Source organism: Thunnus thynnus, chromosome 6 (genome assembly GCF_963924715.1).
Source record: "Thunnus thynnus chromosome 6, fThuThy2.1, whole genome shotgun sequence".
In the NCBI taxonomy this organism is placed as follows: domain Eukaryota; kingdom Metazoa; phylum Chordata; class Actinopteri; order Scombriformes; family Scombridae; genus Thunnus; species Thunnus thynnus.
The window spans coordinates 14,105,786-14,126,408 of NC_089522.1; the positions used below are offsets into that span (position 1 = coordinate 14,105,786).

Below are 20,623 nucleotides of genomic sequence, written 5' to 3' on the forward strand. Positions count from 1 at the left end.
AGAGTGAAGGCCATTGGAAGAACATGGAAAATAAAACACTTTCATTCCGATTACGTGTCAAGGTCATGAGCCATCTTTCTGAGCTCCTTTTCTTCATCTGCAATGTTGCTGAAGCAGTTCCTAATAAGAGCATACCGTCAAATAACCTTCAATACTCAAGCCCCCTTTTCTCCACCCACCCTTAACCCTTCTTTCTGGTAGAGTGCTCAAAGCTTGTCCTTGAGAGTGTGTGTGTGTGTGTGTGTTGCTCTCAGTAGGCCTGACTGGCTGTTTGTCTCTTTTAAAGAGCATGAGTCGTGACGTTGGTTTAACTCCTGATACCGATGCCTCTGCAAACACTTTAACTGCATTCCTTCAAAAGCCGGTGAAGAGAAGGTCTTCCTTAAGAGCATCTTCAGAAACACCTCTCACAGTTCCCCTCTCTGTGAACTCTGTGGTGTTCATTATTGATGAGACGTTCACGGTCATCATGCTACCTTCCTCTTCAGTTGCATTGTAAACTCAATATGTAGCACCTTGAGAGAAACTGCAAATCTTCCCTAGGTGCTATGTTTTTTTTGCACTGTGTCCTGTCCTTGCAGCGTCTTCAGCTGGTTTAAAGTTGTTGCAACACGGAGTGTTTACAGCCCGTGGGTATTGGGCCGAAATCCCAGCATGTGTGAGCATGCTATTGATTTCCTCCCACCAGGCAATTTCCAGGGCACTTAGCCTAAATATCAGGTCCAATCAAATCGACTGAAACTGAGTGATCCGCTTTGAACTGGGATCTATGAGTTTGTGTGTGAGCGTGTGGCATCCGCCAGCGATAACACAAGAAAAGCACCACGCAACAAACGAGCTTGTTCCATTCAACGCGGATGCAGGTGATGTAAACGTCCTGACCTGTGCTCATTTCCAAAGGCGATTATGACATTTGAAAAGGTCACCTGCACGTCTTCAAAATAGATTTAGTGGAGCAAAAAAGCTGCTTGTGTGACACTCACGGGGGCTTTGACTAGAGTAATCTTTTGTTGTTGTTTAGAGGTTTTAACGTTCCACGGAGAAAGCAATTTTAAAACGGATGAGGGCGTAATCCCCGACAATACAGGGATTATCTCTTTAAATGACCTTTATCTCGCCATGAGGCATGGAGTGCTTTTCAACTCCACTATCCCAAGTCTGGTTTGATTACGGCTACAATGCCTATTTATAATCAGAGGGCTATAGACAGACTATACAGCTGCAAGGAAGCTGCGCATTCAAAGTGGGAGATAAGGGCCCCCAAGGTATTTTAGAGATATGAAAGAAGTCCAGTGACATGTGGGAGGATTTGAACAACAGAAAGGTTTAGGAGAGGTTGAGGAAGTGAAAGTGAAATAAGCTCATTCTTTTATAAATAAATCTGTGTCTGAGAAGATTCTGTCACTATGTTTATCTTCCTGTCTTTGAATGCACCATAAATTTAAAATGTGAATTTGAGTCACAGTTTCGTTTTTTTGAATTTAGGACAAATAAATATGGTAAGAAGGGAAAAGCTTTCTTTCTGAACCTCTGAGCTGTTTTTTATATTGAAAGGCTCAAAAATAATGGATCGAATCAGAGGGGTAGTTGGGCTGTTTTAGACAGATATAAAGAGGCTGATACACGAGTCGATCTTCTCCCATCTTCGTTAGTTGGGATTTTTGCCTCATCAAAGGTGCTATATTTTCCCTTCAGAAATTGAAGAGGAGAGGGAGCTCCGCTTTGGTTCAGATAATTGGAGCCATGGGAGCTGGTACAGTAATGGGAAAGAGATTGACTACAATGTTGACTATATTTCATAGCTAAACTTTCTTCCATATGACCATTTTTGTTCTTTTTGGTTTGAAGTGACAATACTCTTTATTGTCAACTACTGTTTTCTCATGTTGTTTACTGTGTGGGAGGAACTCATGCAACATTCAGTTTGGTTATTAAAGTTTCTCTGGTTTGCATTTCTATAGACCGAATGTTCTCTTAGTTCAATATGAAATATGGTGTGCTGTGATTTGCCAAAGTTACACAACAAACTGAATCTCTTTAGCTTTCAAGAATTGTGTTTAGTTTTAAAGTGGTCTTTGTAGCTGAAAGGCTCACTGGTCCTAATTTTTTTTTTTTTTTTAAAAAGCCTCTACCCAATGAAACATTTAGTAGCCAGCACCGCTTCTATATCGTGTTTTATTACATCTGTGTGAGTAAGATTGTTGAATAGGTCAAATCTCAACTTTATTTGACTTATATCCTTGATGAATATTTTAGCAATATGCATTATGCATGTAAGGAGCCACTGCATCTATTGCAGAGATAATGAGAGCTTAGTTTGTGAATGAAATTTAATGTATAATTGTGGAAATACTTTTGAAAAATAGCACCAATGAAGGTTTTTCTCCTGATAATGTATTCACATTCCATGTTCAGTGGAAGGACATCTCAACTTGAAAGTGAGCTTACCATATAAGTGAGTGCTTTTTAAATTACAGAAAAAGAGCAGCCAATAGAGGCTGATGAATCATCGCAACAACTTAAGAAGAAACTGGGAAGGAGGTTCGCGACATTAACAATTTGAAGATAATAAATAGCCCAGCTGCTGGGTTTTAAACTTTAAACTTTAAAGGGAGGTAGAGTGATTCACCCTGGGATAGTTGGCAGAATAAAGGCAAATGATTCAAAAAGTCCTAAACCTTATAAATAAAGTACTGCATGACAAATTGCTTTAGTTTCAGTGTATTCATTATTACACTCTGGAGATAAATGCAGAAATACACTTTTCACTTCAAAATGTGTGTCCTTATATGTGTGTTGTGGTCACTTGTTTGAAATAAAAAACAATGAAAAGTTCAATGTTCAATACAATGATATAAAAGACAACAGATATTACCAGCATTTTGATTATAAATAAATTATCAACTTTTCATCCATATATAAATAAAATATACAGTAATAGAAAGTAATTTTTGATCTGCTGCCTTTTGTTAAATAACAAAATCAATGTACAACAGTGAAGATTGTAGTTGACAGGTACAAAAAACACTTTATTATTATTAATAAAATCATGAAACACTCAAATGATACATTTCATTCTCTTACAGTATGTACAAAAACTTTTCACACTGATGTGTATGGTGGGTGTATTCTTAATTTTCAGTCCCTGGGCAAAACTTCTTCCTGCAGTAAAAACTTTTGAGTCATTTTTATTGCCCCAAATTTGGCTATTCAAGTTATATTTAATGCCAGGAAAGCTGAGTATAAAAAGTATCTTGAAAGGGTTTGAAGTAGACTGTTTCAACTGGAGCTTGGCTTTATGCAGTGACTGGGCTGGGTCCACTGGGCTCGCTAACAGACCCTCCGTGCTTACGTCCCGAATATTCTCCGATAAATGAACCGTCCTCATTGAATTCTCCTCCACCGTCGGCGTAGTCGACCAGGCTGTCTCTGCTGACGCTGTCCCCGACCACATCATCGCCATTCAGGGTACACAAGCTACTGCCCTTCAATGGCTTCTCATCACTGTCACTGCCATCAACAACAACAGAGAAGGATGGCCGGGGTCAGTGGTGCAGTGCATAAACAAACACATTGTATAGTACATCAGGCAGATGTTCGGAGGCAACACATATGACCCTAGAGAGGTGTTTGACACACAAGCACAGATACACACAGAAACACCAGCGTACAGAGCATGTACAATACGTAAAGACTATTAAATGCTTGACTGCGCTAACAGACACACACACACACACAGGCTCCCACTCACAAAGCAAGTTCTTATGGTTTCAATACATCACTACGAGCAGTAGGCAGGGGTGGATGCAGCGGCTGCACAGCAGGAAAGAGAGCGCAAGGGAGGCGGGGAGGGCTTGCTACAATCACTTCACTAATTGCTAATTGCCAAGGCTTCAAGACCAAAGGCAATTTCAAATCTCTTTAGAGCCAGCGATGGAAATTGCCAGAGTGCAGCTCATTTCGAACAGTGAGAAAGAAGAAGACGTGTGTGTGTGTGTGGAGGGGGGGTAGAAGGCTGAGATTGAGAAGGGTAGAAGGAAGAGGGGGGAAGAGGTGGGGCATATGCAATCCCAGACAAACAGCCTGTCATTCCTGGTATTCCCAAGGGGCCCACACGCAGGCCAAGGAGATTAGATGCCAATTTAAGGCTGGGCAACTGGCCAACTTGCAGGTGTCTCACTACAAGACGCAGGGTCACCTCAAAACACTGAGGATATTTTTCCTCCCTGTCCTCTTTTCTAATTCCCCAAACCATCCATGTTTTTGTAACACCTCTCTCTCCTTCAGTTTAGTATTCACACCGCAGAGCGTCTGCGTTGCGAGACGACACTCAGGTGGCTGATATGTGATAGTGCCATTTGTGGCGGCGTGCTGCAGTTGACACATATGTCAAATACAAGCACAGAGACTGTGGTTCAAGCCATAGACTGTATATAAGGATGGATGACGTCCCCAAAAGTGAAGCCAAACTATCTCGATCGCCCCCTGGTGGCTGGTTGCAGTATAGGTCATAAGTCCTGCCCCATCCATGTTAGCGAATGGGACATGGGCCAAACTAAAAAATCAAAGTGCACAATTACATTTTTCCCAAAGATGGTTTCTTTCATTTTAGGTAGTTGTTATCACACCGATGTACGTTAAAGCTCTCATTTTTCTGATATGTTTGTTTTTTATTATTTATTTGATGATATGAAAAGGGGGTGTGACATCATGATTGACAGCTGTGATTGACAGCCGCCCTAAAACCTCCACCAGACGAGCCAAGTGACCACAGCAGAAGACACTAATGTATGCGTTTTCATTTTGCTAGCCAGTAACTAGTAGCTGTAGTTACTGGCTGGTTGTGGCTGGTTTGCCTCTCCATGGCACTACCTCTTGGCAGGGGGACGGCTGTCAGTCAAGTTGAGGGGGCGGGTCCTGTGGGCCGTCGTCCTGCCGCCCAACTCTACTGCACAGACTCTGGTTGCAAATGACGTCACACAAGCACGATGGCAGTTCCCGGAAACATGATATTTTGGCTTCACTTTTGCATAGCGGAAGGAAGTGGAGACGCATTCTCCGCCTTTACATGCAGACTATGGCTCAAGCTAAGATTACAAAGCAGGTCTCTTTCACGTGTATTTTTAATAACCAATCTTATCTATCCTATTTCATGAGGCCGTTTACCATGCAAGCCACATAAGGTCCGTATTTCAACTCTTATCAAACCTTTTTTCTCTGACGACTCCAGAGCGCTGAAGATAAGTGGCTGTTATCTAAGAGCAGAGGAATGCCACAGACGCTGCAGCCCTCCCACAATGACTTTGAATACAGTGATAAAATGGGGCTGAGTGCTTTTGAGCCCCAGCTCATTCAGGACCTTGGTCAGGATCCAGCTCAGTCGCAGCTGTTGCCATGAAAAGGCTTTCCTTCAGCCTCAACAAACAGGTGAGAGATGGAGTGGAGGCACATCACTGGGCAGAAGGTAATTAAATTTGTCTTGCCATTGACCCATGGTGACTTGGTTTGGGGGCAGCACAGAAACGTCAGGCACAAGGCAGACTTTTTCACCCCCTTGCACCTGAAGGTGTATTTATTTTACTTGTGGTAAAGTGTCTGTAGGAAAACTTTTTCCACATCTGCTGCCACCTCCCAAATTGCACATAAAAATACAAGAAGATGAGAGCTGAGATGAGAAAAAGGAGCAGGGGTAAAATAAAAAAAAGAAAAACAAATAAACTAGCTAAGGAAAAAATTGCATCACACTGTCGGCTAACAGCCTACTCCAGCTATGACACCTGCTGTTCTTGCAGTGGACACAGGGGCGAGGCAGCAGAGGGCTGTCTCTAAAGAGAAATCGTCTGGTGCATAATTACCACTTGTCAGCTCCCAAGACACGTGGCATACCAGTAGGTGGTCTATTGCCTTTGGAGACTCAAAGGGCACAAGAGAGCCCTGAATCTAGCTCTATAGCCAAGAAAACAACATCATAGTAAGGCTAAGGGCACTCTGGGGGGACAGTAGTCAAAACAGCTTCATGAAACCAACCATGAGAGGCATTTTAAACAGAAAGTTGCAGCCAAACATCTCCACAAGCTCACAAACTCATATTTCCATGGCCTCCCTTGTCTGATGACTGCAAAAGTAAACTTGTTACCTGAGCTGAAATCAGTATCACAATATCAGTGAGTGTGTGTGTGTATGAAATCATACAATTGATAAACTGATAAACAATTTCCAAAATTCCTCACACATGTAAAACAAAAACTAATTTTGTTAGTTTTTAATTACAACTTGCTTTGTATCTTATACCTAAAAACAATCATATCATCATAATGTATTTCCACTGAAAACCAATGTATGATTATACTGAATTATCGTTCAGCCCTACTTGGCATTAAACCTCACAGACAACAATATCTAAAGCAATCCAAACTGTGTTTAAAAGCCATCTCGATATCTGTGCAGCAATCACTGAGTCACTGATGTTGGCCAACACCCCTGTCATCCCAACAAATATGGTCATTTTGAGATACGGGACGGTAAAAACGTACTTATTACATCTTTAAGCCATATAATCTATAAACTGTGTTGTAGACAATAGATTTTTTCCTGCTGAACAGAATAATGGTCTTGGCAAGAATCACAGGAATGCAGGAATTGGCAGCGACAACACAATTGTGAGTAATCATGTTCTGAATAATATGATGACGAGCAGAATCAAAGCACACAGAGGAGGCCATTTTAGGTGATTTTCTGTTGTGTGTGTTTGTGTGTGCGTATGCACAAACAATCACAGCATTGTCACACAGTTGCTGCAGTGCTGTCAAGCAAAATAGGATTCAGTCGATATCCATAAACTGTCACCGTAGCAGCTAAACAATGCAAACAATGGAAATTCAACAGCCATTATAATGTACAACAGCTGTCTGCTTCGGGCTTAAAGGCCCAGTTTTTCCACCCATTTGCCATGCTTAGTTTATGTCTGTGTCGCTGAATGTAAGATATTTCCTGTTGCTGTATGTCGAGATTCAGTCTGTGTGTCTGCAGTCGGAGCTTCCTCTATTGCAATTAAACGTGTCTGTATTTAATTCCCAAATAAGCTGAGGCACTAAATCAAGAGACAAAAAAATTTCATGTTTCGGTAACCCCCAGTCTCCTCAGAGAGGTCTTTCTATATTAGAAGTGGCTAAACCATAAGCTGAATAGGTTCAGTAGGCAGCTTAAATAGTTAATAGCATTATAGCTGTTGTCTAAGAAATGTCTTGGAAACTGGAGTGGTCGCGCTAGCACCAGTCGGCCAATTTTGGCTCCATCCCCCATTCAGTCCTACAGTAAGCCACTATGGAACAGTTAAAGGAAAATTCCAGTTTATTTCAACCTGATGTATTTCCTATAGATGTGGCAATTGTGGCTTGTGGCTGTGTCATGTTAATTTGTGTTTAGAAAGAGAGAAGTCATTATTCTGGTGCTGTGCCAACATGTTTTGTACAATATTAGACTACTCAACTAAAACAGCATCTCATAGTCTCCTTACAGCACCGAGCACTCTGTTTAGTGCTTTTTTTGTTTGTTTTTGACCCACGTTGGCCTCATGACACCACATCCTTTTTTTCTGCATTGAGTGCTAGACAGTTTTGTTGGACTGAATGCTAACGTGGCCGTCCAGTTGAGAATGGAGTTACTGCCATGTCTTTTTCTTATTTGTTTTTGTAAACTGTATTATTTTTTCTTCTAACAGTAATAAACTAACTAACTTGCTACCATTTAGATTTTGATTCTGATCACATATGAGGTGTATGTGTGTAGATGTTTTTGGCAAGCAGCATTCAAATATGCACAGACACACACAGACATGCACATTCTAGCACACAAAATAACTTACTTATGCCTACAGGAATGAGCTAAGTCACATGTACTGCTGAGTGCACACAATCATAATTCCAACTAAAGGGGAACAAAGCTTTAGTTGAGTGTTACCCACTTCTGTTAACTACACTGTGTGATTACCTAGCCCATTAAATGATGAGAACATTGGCTTCTAGGCTGATCCTGGTAAAGCTCATGAATGCAAGGTTTGCTTTTGGGATGGGAGAGAAAAAACATTACTGTGACACATAAAAAATGAGTTTCTTATCCAGATAATATTTAACATATGGTTGTTAGATTAATGTTGCCACAACACAATGCATTTCAAGGAGATAAAAAAAAATGTCATTTCCTCAGAACACTTTGGCACTGCAGCTTTTCTCTGCAGAGCAGGAGTACAGCTCACCTGTATTCACAGAAGGTGTCATCATTCATTCCCTGTGACTCCATGTCAGGGTGGAGGTCTTCCTTCTCTTTCACTGCAGGAGGGGCACAACAGGCATTTCAGCAACATTGTGAAAGGTCAGCATTTTCATCCGCAGACATGATTACGTATTACATGTACTGTTGGGAAACATAATCATTTGTAATGCATCAAATTCAAACAACCATAAAGGTTCTTGTCTGTAACATTTTCCAAAGGGAAATAACTCAAACAGTAAAATCTGCCTTTGTTTGTTTAATGACCTACAGTGATTTCCTGTCAGATTACGCTTGGAGACTAGAGCAAAAGCAAAGCTCAACATTCATGCTTAAATGATCTGAACTTTTACTTTATAACACCTGAGTGTTTGTAAGAGATGGAATTCAAAAGCTTTTGAGCACAACTAAATATGACTGTGTAAACATTATATCAAGTCGGTACACTGAAAGCCTCTCTTCTGTGTGTGCACAAAGTGCTACACATCAGCTCTTTGTGTAAAATATGCTTTAAAACAAAACACAAAAAAAATTCTATACTTTCGAAAGAGACAAAAGAGGGATTTCATGAAAAGAGCTGGATGGGCAAAGGGGGAATCCAAAGGAGCTGATGAAATATTCAGTGCTTCATGTCAAAAGCTACTGCAGGCAAAGAAATGGAGTGGTGGGGAGAAGACGGGAAAGCAGGTTGAGAGGAGAGAAATCGAGTGAGGAGACACTTTGCAGGTAGGTACCACTGTGAGACTGAATTTGGCTCTGATACAAGGCAACACAATAGTGCAGGGGAAAGGGCCCGGAAGGTCTGCACAGGTGAGAGGTTTAGGAGGTGTGGAACAAAGCCAGCTGATTCTCACTCATCTGACTTGACGAGGTATGTAATCAGAGGTACCAAGCAGAACTAACAGGGGCATACAAATTATTTTGCATGCAGCAAAACCGTACTAGCTGCAAGCAGCTCTTGGGGTTAAATGCATAGGTGTCCAACATGCATGCATCGGGCATTTCCAAACAGGGTGGGGGGTCAGGGTTGAGGCCCACTGTACGTTCTTTCAGGAGGTCAACCAAAATCACATCAAAGAGTCAAATCAAGAACTGGTGGTCTTTAAAAATTTAAGAGATAATTAAGCTGCGTATTACCAAACCAGACTGATATCTTCTACATTTAATATACATTTCAGGTAATTTTTGTTCACTTCCTGAAGAGAAACGACATGGAGACCCAACCCTGGTCAAAGACTAACTGACCTTTATCCATGGAGAACATGTCTTGTCGCTGGGGCGGCGGCGTACCTGCATACTTGCCACCTTTGTTTCTCTGCACAAAGCAGGCCATGAGCACAACAAGGGTGAGGAGCGCCACAGCACACATGGTCCCAATGAACCAGCCCTGGGTGGAGAAGTTGCTTTGCTGACCTGCCATAACTGTGAACAAAAAACAACGAAAAGACAGAGGATCAACTTTGCACACATTGGCCTATTTGACTATGACAATCCCCTCAAGCGCTCCTCATACAACTGTTTCTTTGACTTAAAACAGAAAAACATGATGGATTCAAGTTTGAGAGGATGTTCTCACATTGTATTTCACTCATATTCCCTTCAGCTACAACACTCTGTCTCCTCTGAAAGAATATTAGATAGGAAGGGGAAAAAAATGCGTAGAGATGTAAGAAACTCACACATTCACCACACTCAATACCCATTTGTCAATGATAGGCCGGTTTTGTTATGGCAGACTAGAACCTAAATCACTCAACTCTATTGACTGTGACACCTTTCCCTCATCTCACCTTTGACTCGTGTCTGGATAACGTCTTCGAAAATGCTAGCGTTATCGAGCAGCCTCTTGGCCATGAGGCGCACCGTGTACACCGTCCCAGGTTTGAGCCCATCAATTATGTGGAAACTTTGAGAAGTGTTTACAGCCTCTGAAATCCGCCAGTTACCATCACCTACACAGCGAAGCACAAGAAGTGCACAAACAGCAAGTCTGTGTTAGCATTCATACTACCGAATAAGAGCTGTCGCCAAGTAAGAAGTAGTTCCTAAGTTAATACATTTATTTATTGAACTATATATAATGTTAAATACATCTTACTACATTTTGAGGCGATGATGATGAAGAAATGATGAAGGTAGCCATGCAGACATTAGCTCATGTACTGTACATGCTGACTTATAATGTACTTTTAGATGTTTATATAAAACCTTCCCAGTTGCACCTAAACATGGTGTCACCTAAAATTCCTACCAATGTTTAGCAAGGCGGAGACGGTGAAAGAAGCTTACGGTTATTCATATAAGCCACATAAAGCTGCGAATCCTGCTGCTCCTCTCTGGCAGTCCAGCTGATTTTGGCAAAGGTGTCACTCACATAAGAGCTTATGTTCAACAGGGCTGGAACTGATAAAGAGAGAAGAAATAGGAGGAGGAAAATAGGGAGGAAAGGAAAACACAGACAGCCACAGAGAAAAGGAGAAGAAGGCAGGAAAAGAGGATTAGCAGAGGCAAATAGGATCCCCCCGCAGCTTGAGAACAGTGCAGCTAGCAGAAACCCTTCAAGACGACAGTTCAAAAGGCAACGCTGGGCCCCAGACTTAATTGAGTGGAGCTGGATTTTGGCTCATAAAGAGTAGATATAGAGATGGTGGGCGGGAGTGACATCTAGTCTTCACTCTCTCTTAAGCAAAGCTGGCATTTCCTGACGCCCCCCCGCCTTGAGCGGATATCAGAATAGATTGAAGCGTTTCCATGTCTCGAATCTCATTGTTAGTTGAAAGTTCAGGTACATCAAGATGAGATCACAGGGATATCATTGGCTGTGCATGTGTGAGTGGGAGCTATATACCTAAAGGAGGATGAGTAGAATTGCCTGGGATAGAGCTGGGAAAGGAGAGAGAGCAGTTGTGGCCTGGAATGAAAGAGAAGCTTCAGATGTTAGATTCCTGTTACCATACTGTCAGGTATAATACTCTATTGTGAAACAAGCTAGCGCTATAAACGACACTAAGGCAGGATTGTTGGAGCTATTGGGAAAACTGGTGGGAGTAACTGTAAAAGTACACTGCATGTGATTGCAAACACACTATAATTATAGTAGGGTCGAGGTCGACACAATAAATCTGAAATGCAAATTCAAACTTCAGTGGTTACTTTCAAACAGGGTATTCTCACACAAAATGGTCACAGTTTGAATTTTGGAACATCTTTCCTGAATTGGTTTAAAGGAATTACCCAAACTATGCTTGTACAACTAACTATAAGCGACAGCTACTTGCCACACCAACACACCTACGACCTTGTCTACCTCTATTTCTATGTTAGCGAGCTGCAGCGGCTGCAGGCGGTGATACATACTGCTCTGAACAGAGGCCACAGCTGGAGTCAGGGAAAAATCTTCAGAGGGATAAAAAGAAAATGAAATACAGCAGAGTATTACAGATATATGGAAAGCCAGCTTTAAGGTTTATAGACCAGGCACACACACAGACACATTTGTAGGGATATGTGATTGCACTCACAATGACACACACACAAATACGTGGGCAGTGTATCCTCACAAACGCAACCACACGCAGGTGGATGCATAGGTGATCTGTTTTGTGTTTGGTGCCTGGTGGAGAGCTGCACCAACAGAGGGCACTAAGCAGCAAAAAGATCATGAACAGTATCCCCTCAAGCCCATCAAACTTACAAATATTAACCAGGATTTGGGTATGTAGTGTATAATGACAAATGAAGTATAAATGTAACTTAACTGGAGTGTTGATGACACTACTGTAACTGGATGCAAAGCACCAATAGAATAGGAAATAGAAAAAAGAAAAGCTGCTCACAACAACAGAACTTTTGCATTTTCTGTGTTCCAGATATGACGTTTCCAGATTTGTTATTAGCCATTCTAAAATCACAATTTTATTTTTATCCACTTGCACATTAATTTCTTGCCTATATTGCCTCACTTTTTTTATATTGCAGTCACTTTTGTGAATGAATTTTTCATATATATATTTTTCTTTAAAGGGGACATATTCTGCAAATTTCCAGGTCTATATTTTATTGACCTGAATGGAATATCTTTGCGTGATTTACAATTCATAAAACTCCTTATTTATCTTATACTGGCACTTTACACAGCCCCTCAGTTCAGCCTCTGTCTGAAACAAGCTGTTATAGCTCCTGTTTCCTTAAGGCCTCCCTTCAGATGAGCCCACTCTGTTCTGATTGGTTAGCTGCCAGCTCTGGAGGCTATGTAAACAAACAAGATTTCACTTCTTTTCCTCATTCTTTACTCAAAATGTCAACTTCTCAAGTGTATGTTCAAGCCAAACTCCGATCCAAAATATGGTCAACGCAAACAGGCCGTGGAACAACCTTAGCAACAAAGACTATGGAATGGGCGGCCATTTGCGGGCATGTGTGAACGATCTGATGTCGGTTGGGGAAGTAGAGGTAACTTTGTAAACAGAGCATTCAGAGGAGGTTGAAGCCTGGGCTTTTGACTTGAAGATGGCATTTTTACACCCGTTTACCTCAAGTTTTGGAACTTTGACCATGTTTAACATATACATCTGAGATTATAGCAGTATATAAATGACAGAAAATCACAACAAGCAAGATATGTCCCCTTTAAAATAAGAGAAAAACCTATGCACAACTTCATTACAACACAAGAGAAAGCATATCTCCTTATCTTCAGCATGATCTTTATGGCTAGTAGCTACATAGTCATTATGTTTATTTATTATCTAACAGTTTTGAGCATTTTCTGCAAGTGTGTGGGACCAGATTAACCAGAATTTAATAAGTGAATATTAACTTATTATGGTATTGGTCATACGGTAGATTAGGTTTGGGGAAATGTGTCACATCCTGCATAAATTTTCTAAGTTTAATTAGATTTTTTTTTTTTATTATTATTATGTTGCTTTTGGTCCTCAGTCTTTTATGTGAAGATGTCTATAATGCAAGTTTATTATGTAGCAATTACTGTTGTTGTGATAAACTGTGTTTGTAATTTTCCAGTCCTGTAGTGATTTTATATGGACTGAATTTCAATAGTAGAAACATTTCATTACCTGTGGCACACACATCAACTCTCTTCTGTGTGTGTGTATTTAATTTGTACATGTTGCTGCCTATATTAGCTGAACTTATATTAAAACAAATTACCACTGCTGCTCACTGACACAGCCTGTTCTACTCTGATTGTTGAATCCTGAGCTGATTGCAGTGAAGATGAAGCCCTTTCCATCTAAACCTTTTCAAACACTGAGTTCAAGCCATTAGCAAACATGTTGGCGATAACAACTTGGGTGTTCAAATGCTCTGGCAGGGAGCAAATAATTTAATCTCTGGAGGAGCTGGTTATTTTTGTGTGACTTTAGAGGTATAGGCTCTTCTGTGCTTTTTGTCTAGTTTGCAACCCCCTTTATCTCTGCTGCTTTGTTATCTCATGAGAGCTGATGAAGGAAAATAGATATTTTTTCTCTGTCTGCCACACTCTTCTGCTACGGCTGTTAGCTGTTCTCTCAGTTTTTTTTCTGCTCCTCTTTTTCACAGACGTCTCACCCCATCCTTCTGTGTTTCCTTTTTCTGTCTCTCACTTCAGCCACTCTCTTTGCTTTACAAGCTTTTCAAACAAAGACACATGGACACACACATCTGCTGATATCTCTATGGTCGTTTTTTGTTCTGCTATGTCATTCTGTAATTTGTCTATCTCTAAGCCAGAAAACCATTTATCCTTGCTAAATGGCTATAAGTATTAAAAGCTCACTCAGTCACAAAGGTGAAATCTAAAAAGAACACTTCAAATGCATTCATTTTTTTCATTGTCACTCCATCACTGCCTGTTAATGTCTCTAAATTCACTGTGCTCCTGCTCTGTGCTATTGGCATCTATAAATCTACTCTGCTGCATTGTGACTAACATGCCCTGAGGACAGCGCTCTGAAACAGAATCATTTTATCTCCCCAAGAGCCTTCTACTCAACCGTATTTACAAACAATGAATCTAATGGCTCTCAGGCTGGACATCCACCTACAAAATGGAGTGCCTCTCAGAGGAAATATAAAAGCCAGAGAGGAATGAATAACCTTTATTAAAACATTGGTGATAACGGACAGATATTTTTTGTCTGCCAAGTATTGGGAGAGAGGGAAGAGTTTGCAGGAACTTTGAACTGTCAGGCAGACAGAAACACATACATAGAGTCTGTCCCAACACTTGCAGTCTGCAATCTTTCATACAAGTGCACGTTCTCACAACACCAGGTAGAAAGCAAGTGTGTCCCCACATCTGATATATACCAACACATAGTACACATAACCCACACTTGATGCGCACTTCTCTTAATACCACTTCAAAACGCTATTCAGAGCCAAGTGTATCCCACAATTCACAATGGTGTATTGCAAAACACCAGTTCAGTTGTTGGTGGTTGTACACTTAAAGGCGGGTTTTAGGACTATAATCAACAGAAAATAAGAAGTTGAAGTTTATTACATGTTGGATTCAGCATGAATATCATTATAAATATTCAAGCACTAAGTTATGGCAGAACGTCCATAGATGGTTATCGCCTAATATTAAGAATCTGTTATGTTCTTCTTCTGTTCTGTAATTTTGCAAACACTGTCAAAATAAATATTAAATACCGTATCTATTATCAAACATTTTGAGAACTATATTTCACAAAGTAAAGAAATGTGCACTGAAGCCCACATGTCTTTGTAAATGGTGGTAATGAAGAGTAAGGACCACACCAGCATCTACCTAATCGGCCTTACATATGCAGGTACATTAACATACTGTTGAATGTGCAGCTGAGCAGCTAATTGGCTATTTAGCCTGCAAACTAATGTTACCAGTGCACTTTTCCCCAGTGAATATTTGTTCCTCACTCAGTCAACAAGATAAGGTGCAGAACAAGACGTGTGTTCATGTTTGTTACATGTTTGTAAGTTAGATAAGACTTTAGCAGGAAACCTCATGCGGATGGATGTTTAGAGTCTGTGGCTCTCGTGTTGTGCAGCAAGTTGCTGTCTGGCTGTTGGTCAGTGTGATATCATAAACCAGTGTGTCATGCAAATATGGTTTAAATAAAGTGATTTGATTGGCTATGTGGAAGCAAGTTCTCTATGTATGTAGCAATTAATTAACAGTATTCCGACTAATCAACGAAAAGATAGGGGGCACCATCATGGAAACAAAAATGTTAGATATAAATTTCTCCCTTTTGGTTTTTGATTTTTTTTCTCAAAGGAGAACACAGAACTGAAGTGATTTACAGAGTAAATATATATGCCATAGCAGAGTACATTTCTTAAACCTGCAATGCGGAAGTTTTACATATAAATGAACGTCCGTTACATTGAAGCCCTTGCCAAATGAGTTCACACAAAGCTGATTAAGCCTCTCACCGCCAGATAAATCTCTCTGTATTTCACAATATACAGACTTTTTAAATCTCATGTCGGTTGCAACATTCCCACGCTGGCGTTAACCGTGCAGCTCCTCTAGACTTTCCAAATGTTATAGGACCGAATGGATCAGTCATTTCGGAGAGGTTGTGCTGAAACAATTTATGCACCGTTTTACAGCCACAGCAGTAGGTTACGACCAGTGGTGTACTGGCCATCAGGCATACTGGGACAAATCTCAGTGGGCCAGTGGACCGTCAAAACATATCCTTTTTACCGGCCCCCTTTGTGTGCCAGTCATTCGCGGTGCCATGAGAGCATGCTGCATGCCTGTCCCTTTACTCTTACTGCCAGAAGGGGGAGACAAAAGTCCCGCACTCCAGCTTTAAAGTTAGTAGGTTGTGCAAACCAGCAAGGCAGTTATCATATAATTCATGAGGAATTATTTGATCCTGTGTCAGTGGCTATCACCAGTTTTGACAGACTATTTTTAAATGGGGACCTGAACATTTGTATTAGCAGTATTATTAACCCTAATGCTACTGAAGTCATTAGCCAGTAGAATTTATTAGAACACTACTGTGACTACACATCAGCATTGTAACATATACAGTACTAGTAACATCACAAGGGCATTAATAATAGCTCTGTTTCTCATCATTGTTGTGATTTTTGGTGTCTACTTTTGGAACTAAAAACAAGAAATCACAGTGACGGCTGTGGCTCAGGAGGTAGAGTGGATTGTCTGCTAATCGGAGGATTGGCAGTCAATTCCCGGCTTGTCCAGTCTGCGTGTCGAAGTGTCCTTGGGCAAGATACTGAACCCCAAATTGAGTGTGCGTGTGAATGATTAGACTCCTCCTGATGAGCAGGCACTTTACATGGCAGCCTCTGCCATCAGCGTATGAATGTGTGTGTGAATGAGTGATTGTGGATTGTAGTGTTAAAGCATTTTGAGTGGTCGGGACACTAGAAAGGAGCTATACAAATGCAGTCCATTTACCTTTTTTACCATGTACAGTTTAGAATAGCATAAGAGATGCTACAGCAGAGGTTTTTGTTCTCTGAACTTATGAGCTCATTAAACTACTCAGTGATGCCGGCTCAGTGGCTAGGGTCGACACCCTGAATAACTACCTAATGGACACCGAAGGTCATTAAAAGGTTGTGTGACAGTACATCACCGTTGTTTATCAAATCTATTTCAGCGCTAAAGAGATCATGTAGGGCCAGTAAATGGAAATAGAGAAAAGCTGAACTGGAGGTCCATGTTTAATTTATAAAGAGCTCATAACTACTTATAATAAGACTGTATGCACTGCGAGACAAGCCCATTTCTCTAAGATATTCAGAGAAAACTGTGGATTTTCTAGTGTATTGTTGTCCATAGTTGATCAGCTCTTGAAAGCTGCCCCAACCTCTGACATTCACTATATACAATACATACTCCACTGCAAAAAGTGAGGAATTTGCAAGATATTTCAACAGTAAAGTTACCATCAAAGCTGGTATTGTAGCCAAAGATGACAACCTCAACGTCCTCATTGTAAAAAGGATGATGGCAACGAGTTTTTTTGTTCATTTCTGCCTCAGAATTCTTTAGGTTTGTAATTGAAATTCTCCATGTGCTGTCTTGATCTCGTTACAGCTGTGCTTTCTGAATGTGTCTTTAACAGTGTCTATGATTATGTCCTAAAAATTATAAACACGTTCCATGAGACTGAGATTTTTTTCTGCTGTGTTTATCTGAAAGAAAGCTAACCTGAACAATATGGTTCTCATTTGTCACAGGCCCATATCAAGAGCCCTCCCTCTAACAAGCAAGATACTTGAAAAAGTAATCTTTAAACTAACAGCTCTCTGAAATAAAAACATTTTTCAGAGAGGTTCCAGTAAGACTCAAGGACAAGCACAGCACAGAGACGCCCTTCTCCAAGAGTAAAATTTAGTGGAATCTAGCGGTGAGGTTGCAACCTCAACCAACTGAATAGCCCCCCATCCCAACAACCACCCCCCACCTCACCCTCACCCGCCCCCATCCAAACGTGTAGGAGAACCTACAGTGGCCGTGAAACTTGCAAAAAAAATGAAAGGCCATCTCTGGAGCCAGTGTTTGATTTGTCCGTTCTGGGCTACTGTACAAACATGGCGGTGCAACATGGCGTGGAAAAGGACCCTCTCTCTATGTAGACATAAAGGGCTCATTTTAAGATAACGAAAACAGCAAAAGTTGTTGTTTTCATGGGATTATACACTAATTAAAATATACTTATGAATATTAGATTGCATTTGTACACACTGCACCTTTAATACTGATTCAAGGTCTCAGTTCTAGGTTCTTTGGATTCATAGTAAAAAATGCTGTATTTTACGGATCACAAATGTTTTCCAGAGGATGTTTTAAATTTCTTTAGTACACACAGTACCAGTAAAAAGTTTCAACACACATTCTCACTCAAAGGAATGCAAATGTGTCTATCACTTCTTTTGTTGTAGCACAGGTTAGCTGCCTTGATCTCATGCTATTCTAACTTTACATGCCTCCTTTAGGTGATGTCTTCAGTGCTACTTGTTACAGCTCAAAAAAAAAAGCTTCTCCTTGGCCTCAAGGACAAAGAGATGCACTATTCAAGAATCCTCAATCTCTGGTTCAAATCAGAAGTTATAAGCCCAAGTCTTTGAAAACAAACTAAGTTTTAGATCACACATCAGTGGAGTGATAAAAATAGCATTCTTTCATCTAATCAGGTGTACGTGTAGGTCAATATCTCAATGTGAGAAGTATTGCGGGTGTACAGACATTCCTCAGCAAGAAAGATGCCACAAAGCTAATTCATGCTTTCATCTCAAGCAGACTATTTTCACTGGTCTTCTTTAAACGAGTATTTAGCGGATAAAAAGTACTTCCAATTCTGCTGCTAGACTTCAAAACAACACTAAAAAGAGGGAGCATTATCATTCCAGTTTTAAATGAGCTAAACTGTCTCCCTGTATCCTTTTAGAACTTCCTATAAGAAGTCATTTTGCTTTATTATAAAGCATTAGATGGCTCAGGACCGGCCTAAACTGCAGACTCCCTGTTGCTTTATGTGCTTTCATGTTCACTTGCATTCCCTGCTGCAGGTTTGTTAGATGTTCACAACCACTGTCGTATGAAAACTCGAGATGCACCTTTTTATATGCAAACAGTCGAATTCAGTGGAATATACATTCACATGTATATTAGGGAGGAAGTCTCTGAGCATTTTTAAGCAACAGCTTAAAATATAATGTACCCAATGAATTATTATAATATCAATATTTTTATTTGCCATGTGTTCCTTTCACTATTTGGTATTTATTTTATTTCAAGAAAACCATTTTTTTACTAGAGAAAATTCAGAGTGCATCAAAATAATCAAAAGAGACTTTTCATTAGACCATCCATGCTTTACACCCACTTCATTCAAATTTTCAAATTCATTTGCCCACATTTGTAACACTCTGTTTACATTAAAACAAGTTTCCAACATCATCAGGTGTTATTTTCTCAGATCTGACAAAGCTGCTCCAGCCACAGAAGACATCATATAGCTGCTTTCGCAGGCTGATTAGTACTTCCTGTAACTATCAAGGAATGCAACGATCATGTCTGTAGTGTGCTATGCTTTAACAACACTGGAGGGGCACTTTTTACTTATTATAAATTATGCATACTGCATACCCTATTTACTCCTGGTCAATACCCTGTACACTCATCCCACTCTCCTCTATTTAATATTTAAAATTTTAATTTGTAGCTGCTCCTCTCACCAGAATATATTTTATATCTTACATTTTTAATATACTATAAATTCTTCTTTTTATATTATTTAGAACCTCTTAATTTTGTCTATATTTTTCACTGTACATTTTTGACCACTATGCACCATAACAACACCAAGTCAAATTCCTTGTATGTAATGCGATTACCTATAGGTAACCGCAAGTATACTTGTCAATAAAGCTGATTCTGATTCTGATTACCGACACTACCATCCCAGGTATGCTGATTCCATCTACTCACGTGGTTGAGTTATGGTGCTGCTCTCCTGGGCCTGCGGAGGTCCACAACCTACTCGAGTGCAGGCACTGAGGTGGAAGCGGTAGAAGCTGCCCTCCTCTAAGCCCTGAAGCTGCCACTGGGTGGTGTCAGCCCCAGTGATGTTCATCTCCTGGGAGTCAACCACCTCCAGTGTGGTCTCATTAACTATGGAGGAAGGAGAAAGATGTCATGTCAGTTTGTGTGGCGTGAGTGAGCCTAGAACAGATAGATGCCGAAAAACTCATCAGTGTTGGATGTTGTATGTTAATGGGACACAATTATAATGAAGGTCAATAGTAGAGGGAGGAGGAAGATGAAGAGATGTCATGGTAGCTCATGCAGAAAGTGAATGTAGCAGATACATGTCGTGACAGGTGAGCTGAAGAGGAATACATTATGAAGAAAGGCGAGGGGAGATGAAAGGAGAGGATAGAGCGCTCAAGAGGAGAGGGGGTAAAGAGTGTAAACAAGTGGCAACGGATGAAAAGAGGAGGAGGAGGAGGAGAGAACGAAAGAGAAAAACCGGAGGAGGAGGGAATGAAAGAGAAATGATAGGGTGAAATCTGAAAAAAACAAGAGTGTAAAAGGAAGAGAAAAAAAATCACAGGTACAACTGGAAAAAACAGAAGGAAGACAAAAAGGCAAAAGAAAAAAAAATAAACATAAAGTGGAAGCAGAAGAAGGAAATCAGAAGAGTAGCAATCACAAGCAGCATAACGTATCACCAAACATGCATTATAGATCAAAGTACAGTATGTGTGCAGACTGTAGAAAGCAATGCATTTCTCCTGCAACCGCCCTCGTTGATGTCATTACTGTGCCAATGTTGAAATGCAGGTGAGAGCTGCTGAATGTGTGCCAAGCCTA

At 40.5% G+C, this 20,623-nt stretch overlaps 1 protein-coding gene across 8 annotated transcripts in view; it reads right to left on the minus strand.

Annotated features, from left to right (window-relative positions):
* Positions 1-3,008: 3,008 nt before the first annotated feature.
* Positions 3,009-20,623, minus strand: part of LOC137184342 (neural cell adhesion molecule L1-like protein) — a 54,484-nt gene continuing 36,869 nt past the window's right edge. For 3 of the 8 annotated variants that reach the window (XM_067591912.1, XM_067591913.1, XM_067591911.1), the window contains exons 23-28: positions 19,739-19,921; positions 10,558-10,671; positions 10,059-10,220; positions 9,514-9,690; positions 8,255-8,327; positions 3,009-3,510 (exon numbers count right to left, since the gene is read on the minus strand). In XM_067591912.1, the coding sequence (XP_067448013.1) occupies positions 3,297-3,510; positions 8,255-8,327; positions 9,514-9,690; positions 10,059-10,220; positions 10,558-10,671; positions 19,739-19,921 (923 nt within the window). In that variant the 3' untranslated portion in view covers positions 3,009-3,296. Of the gene's footprint in view, positions 3,511-7,989; positions 8,060-8,254; positions 8,328-9,513; positions 9,691-10,058; positions 10,221-10,557; positions 10,672-19,738; positions 19,922-20,623 lie in introns of all 8 variants that reach the window. The other 5 variants (XM_067591916.1, XM_067591915.1, XM_067591914.1 and 2 more) reach the window with 5 other exon arrangements.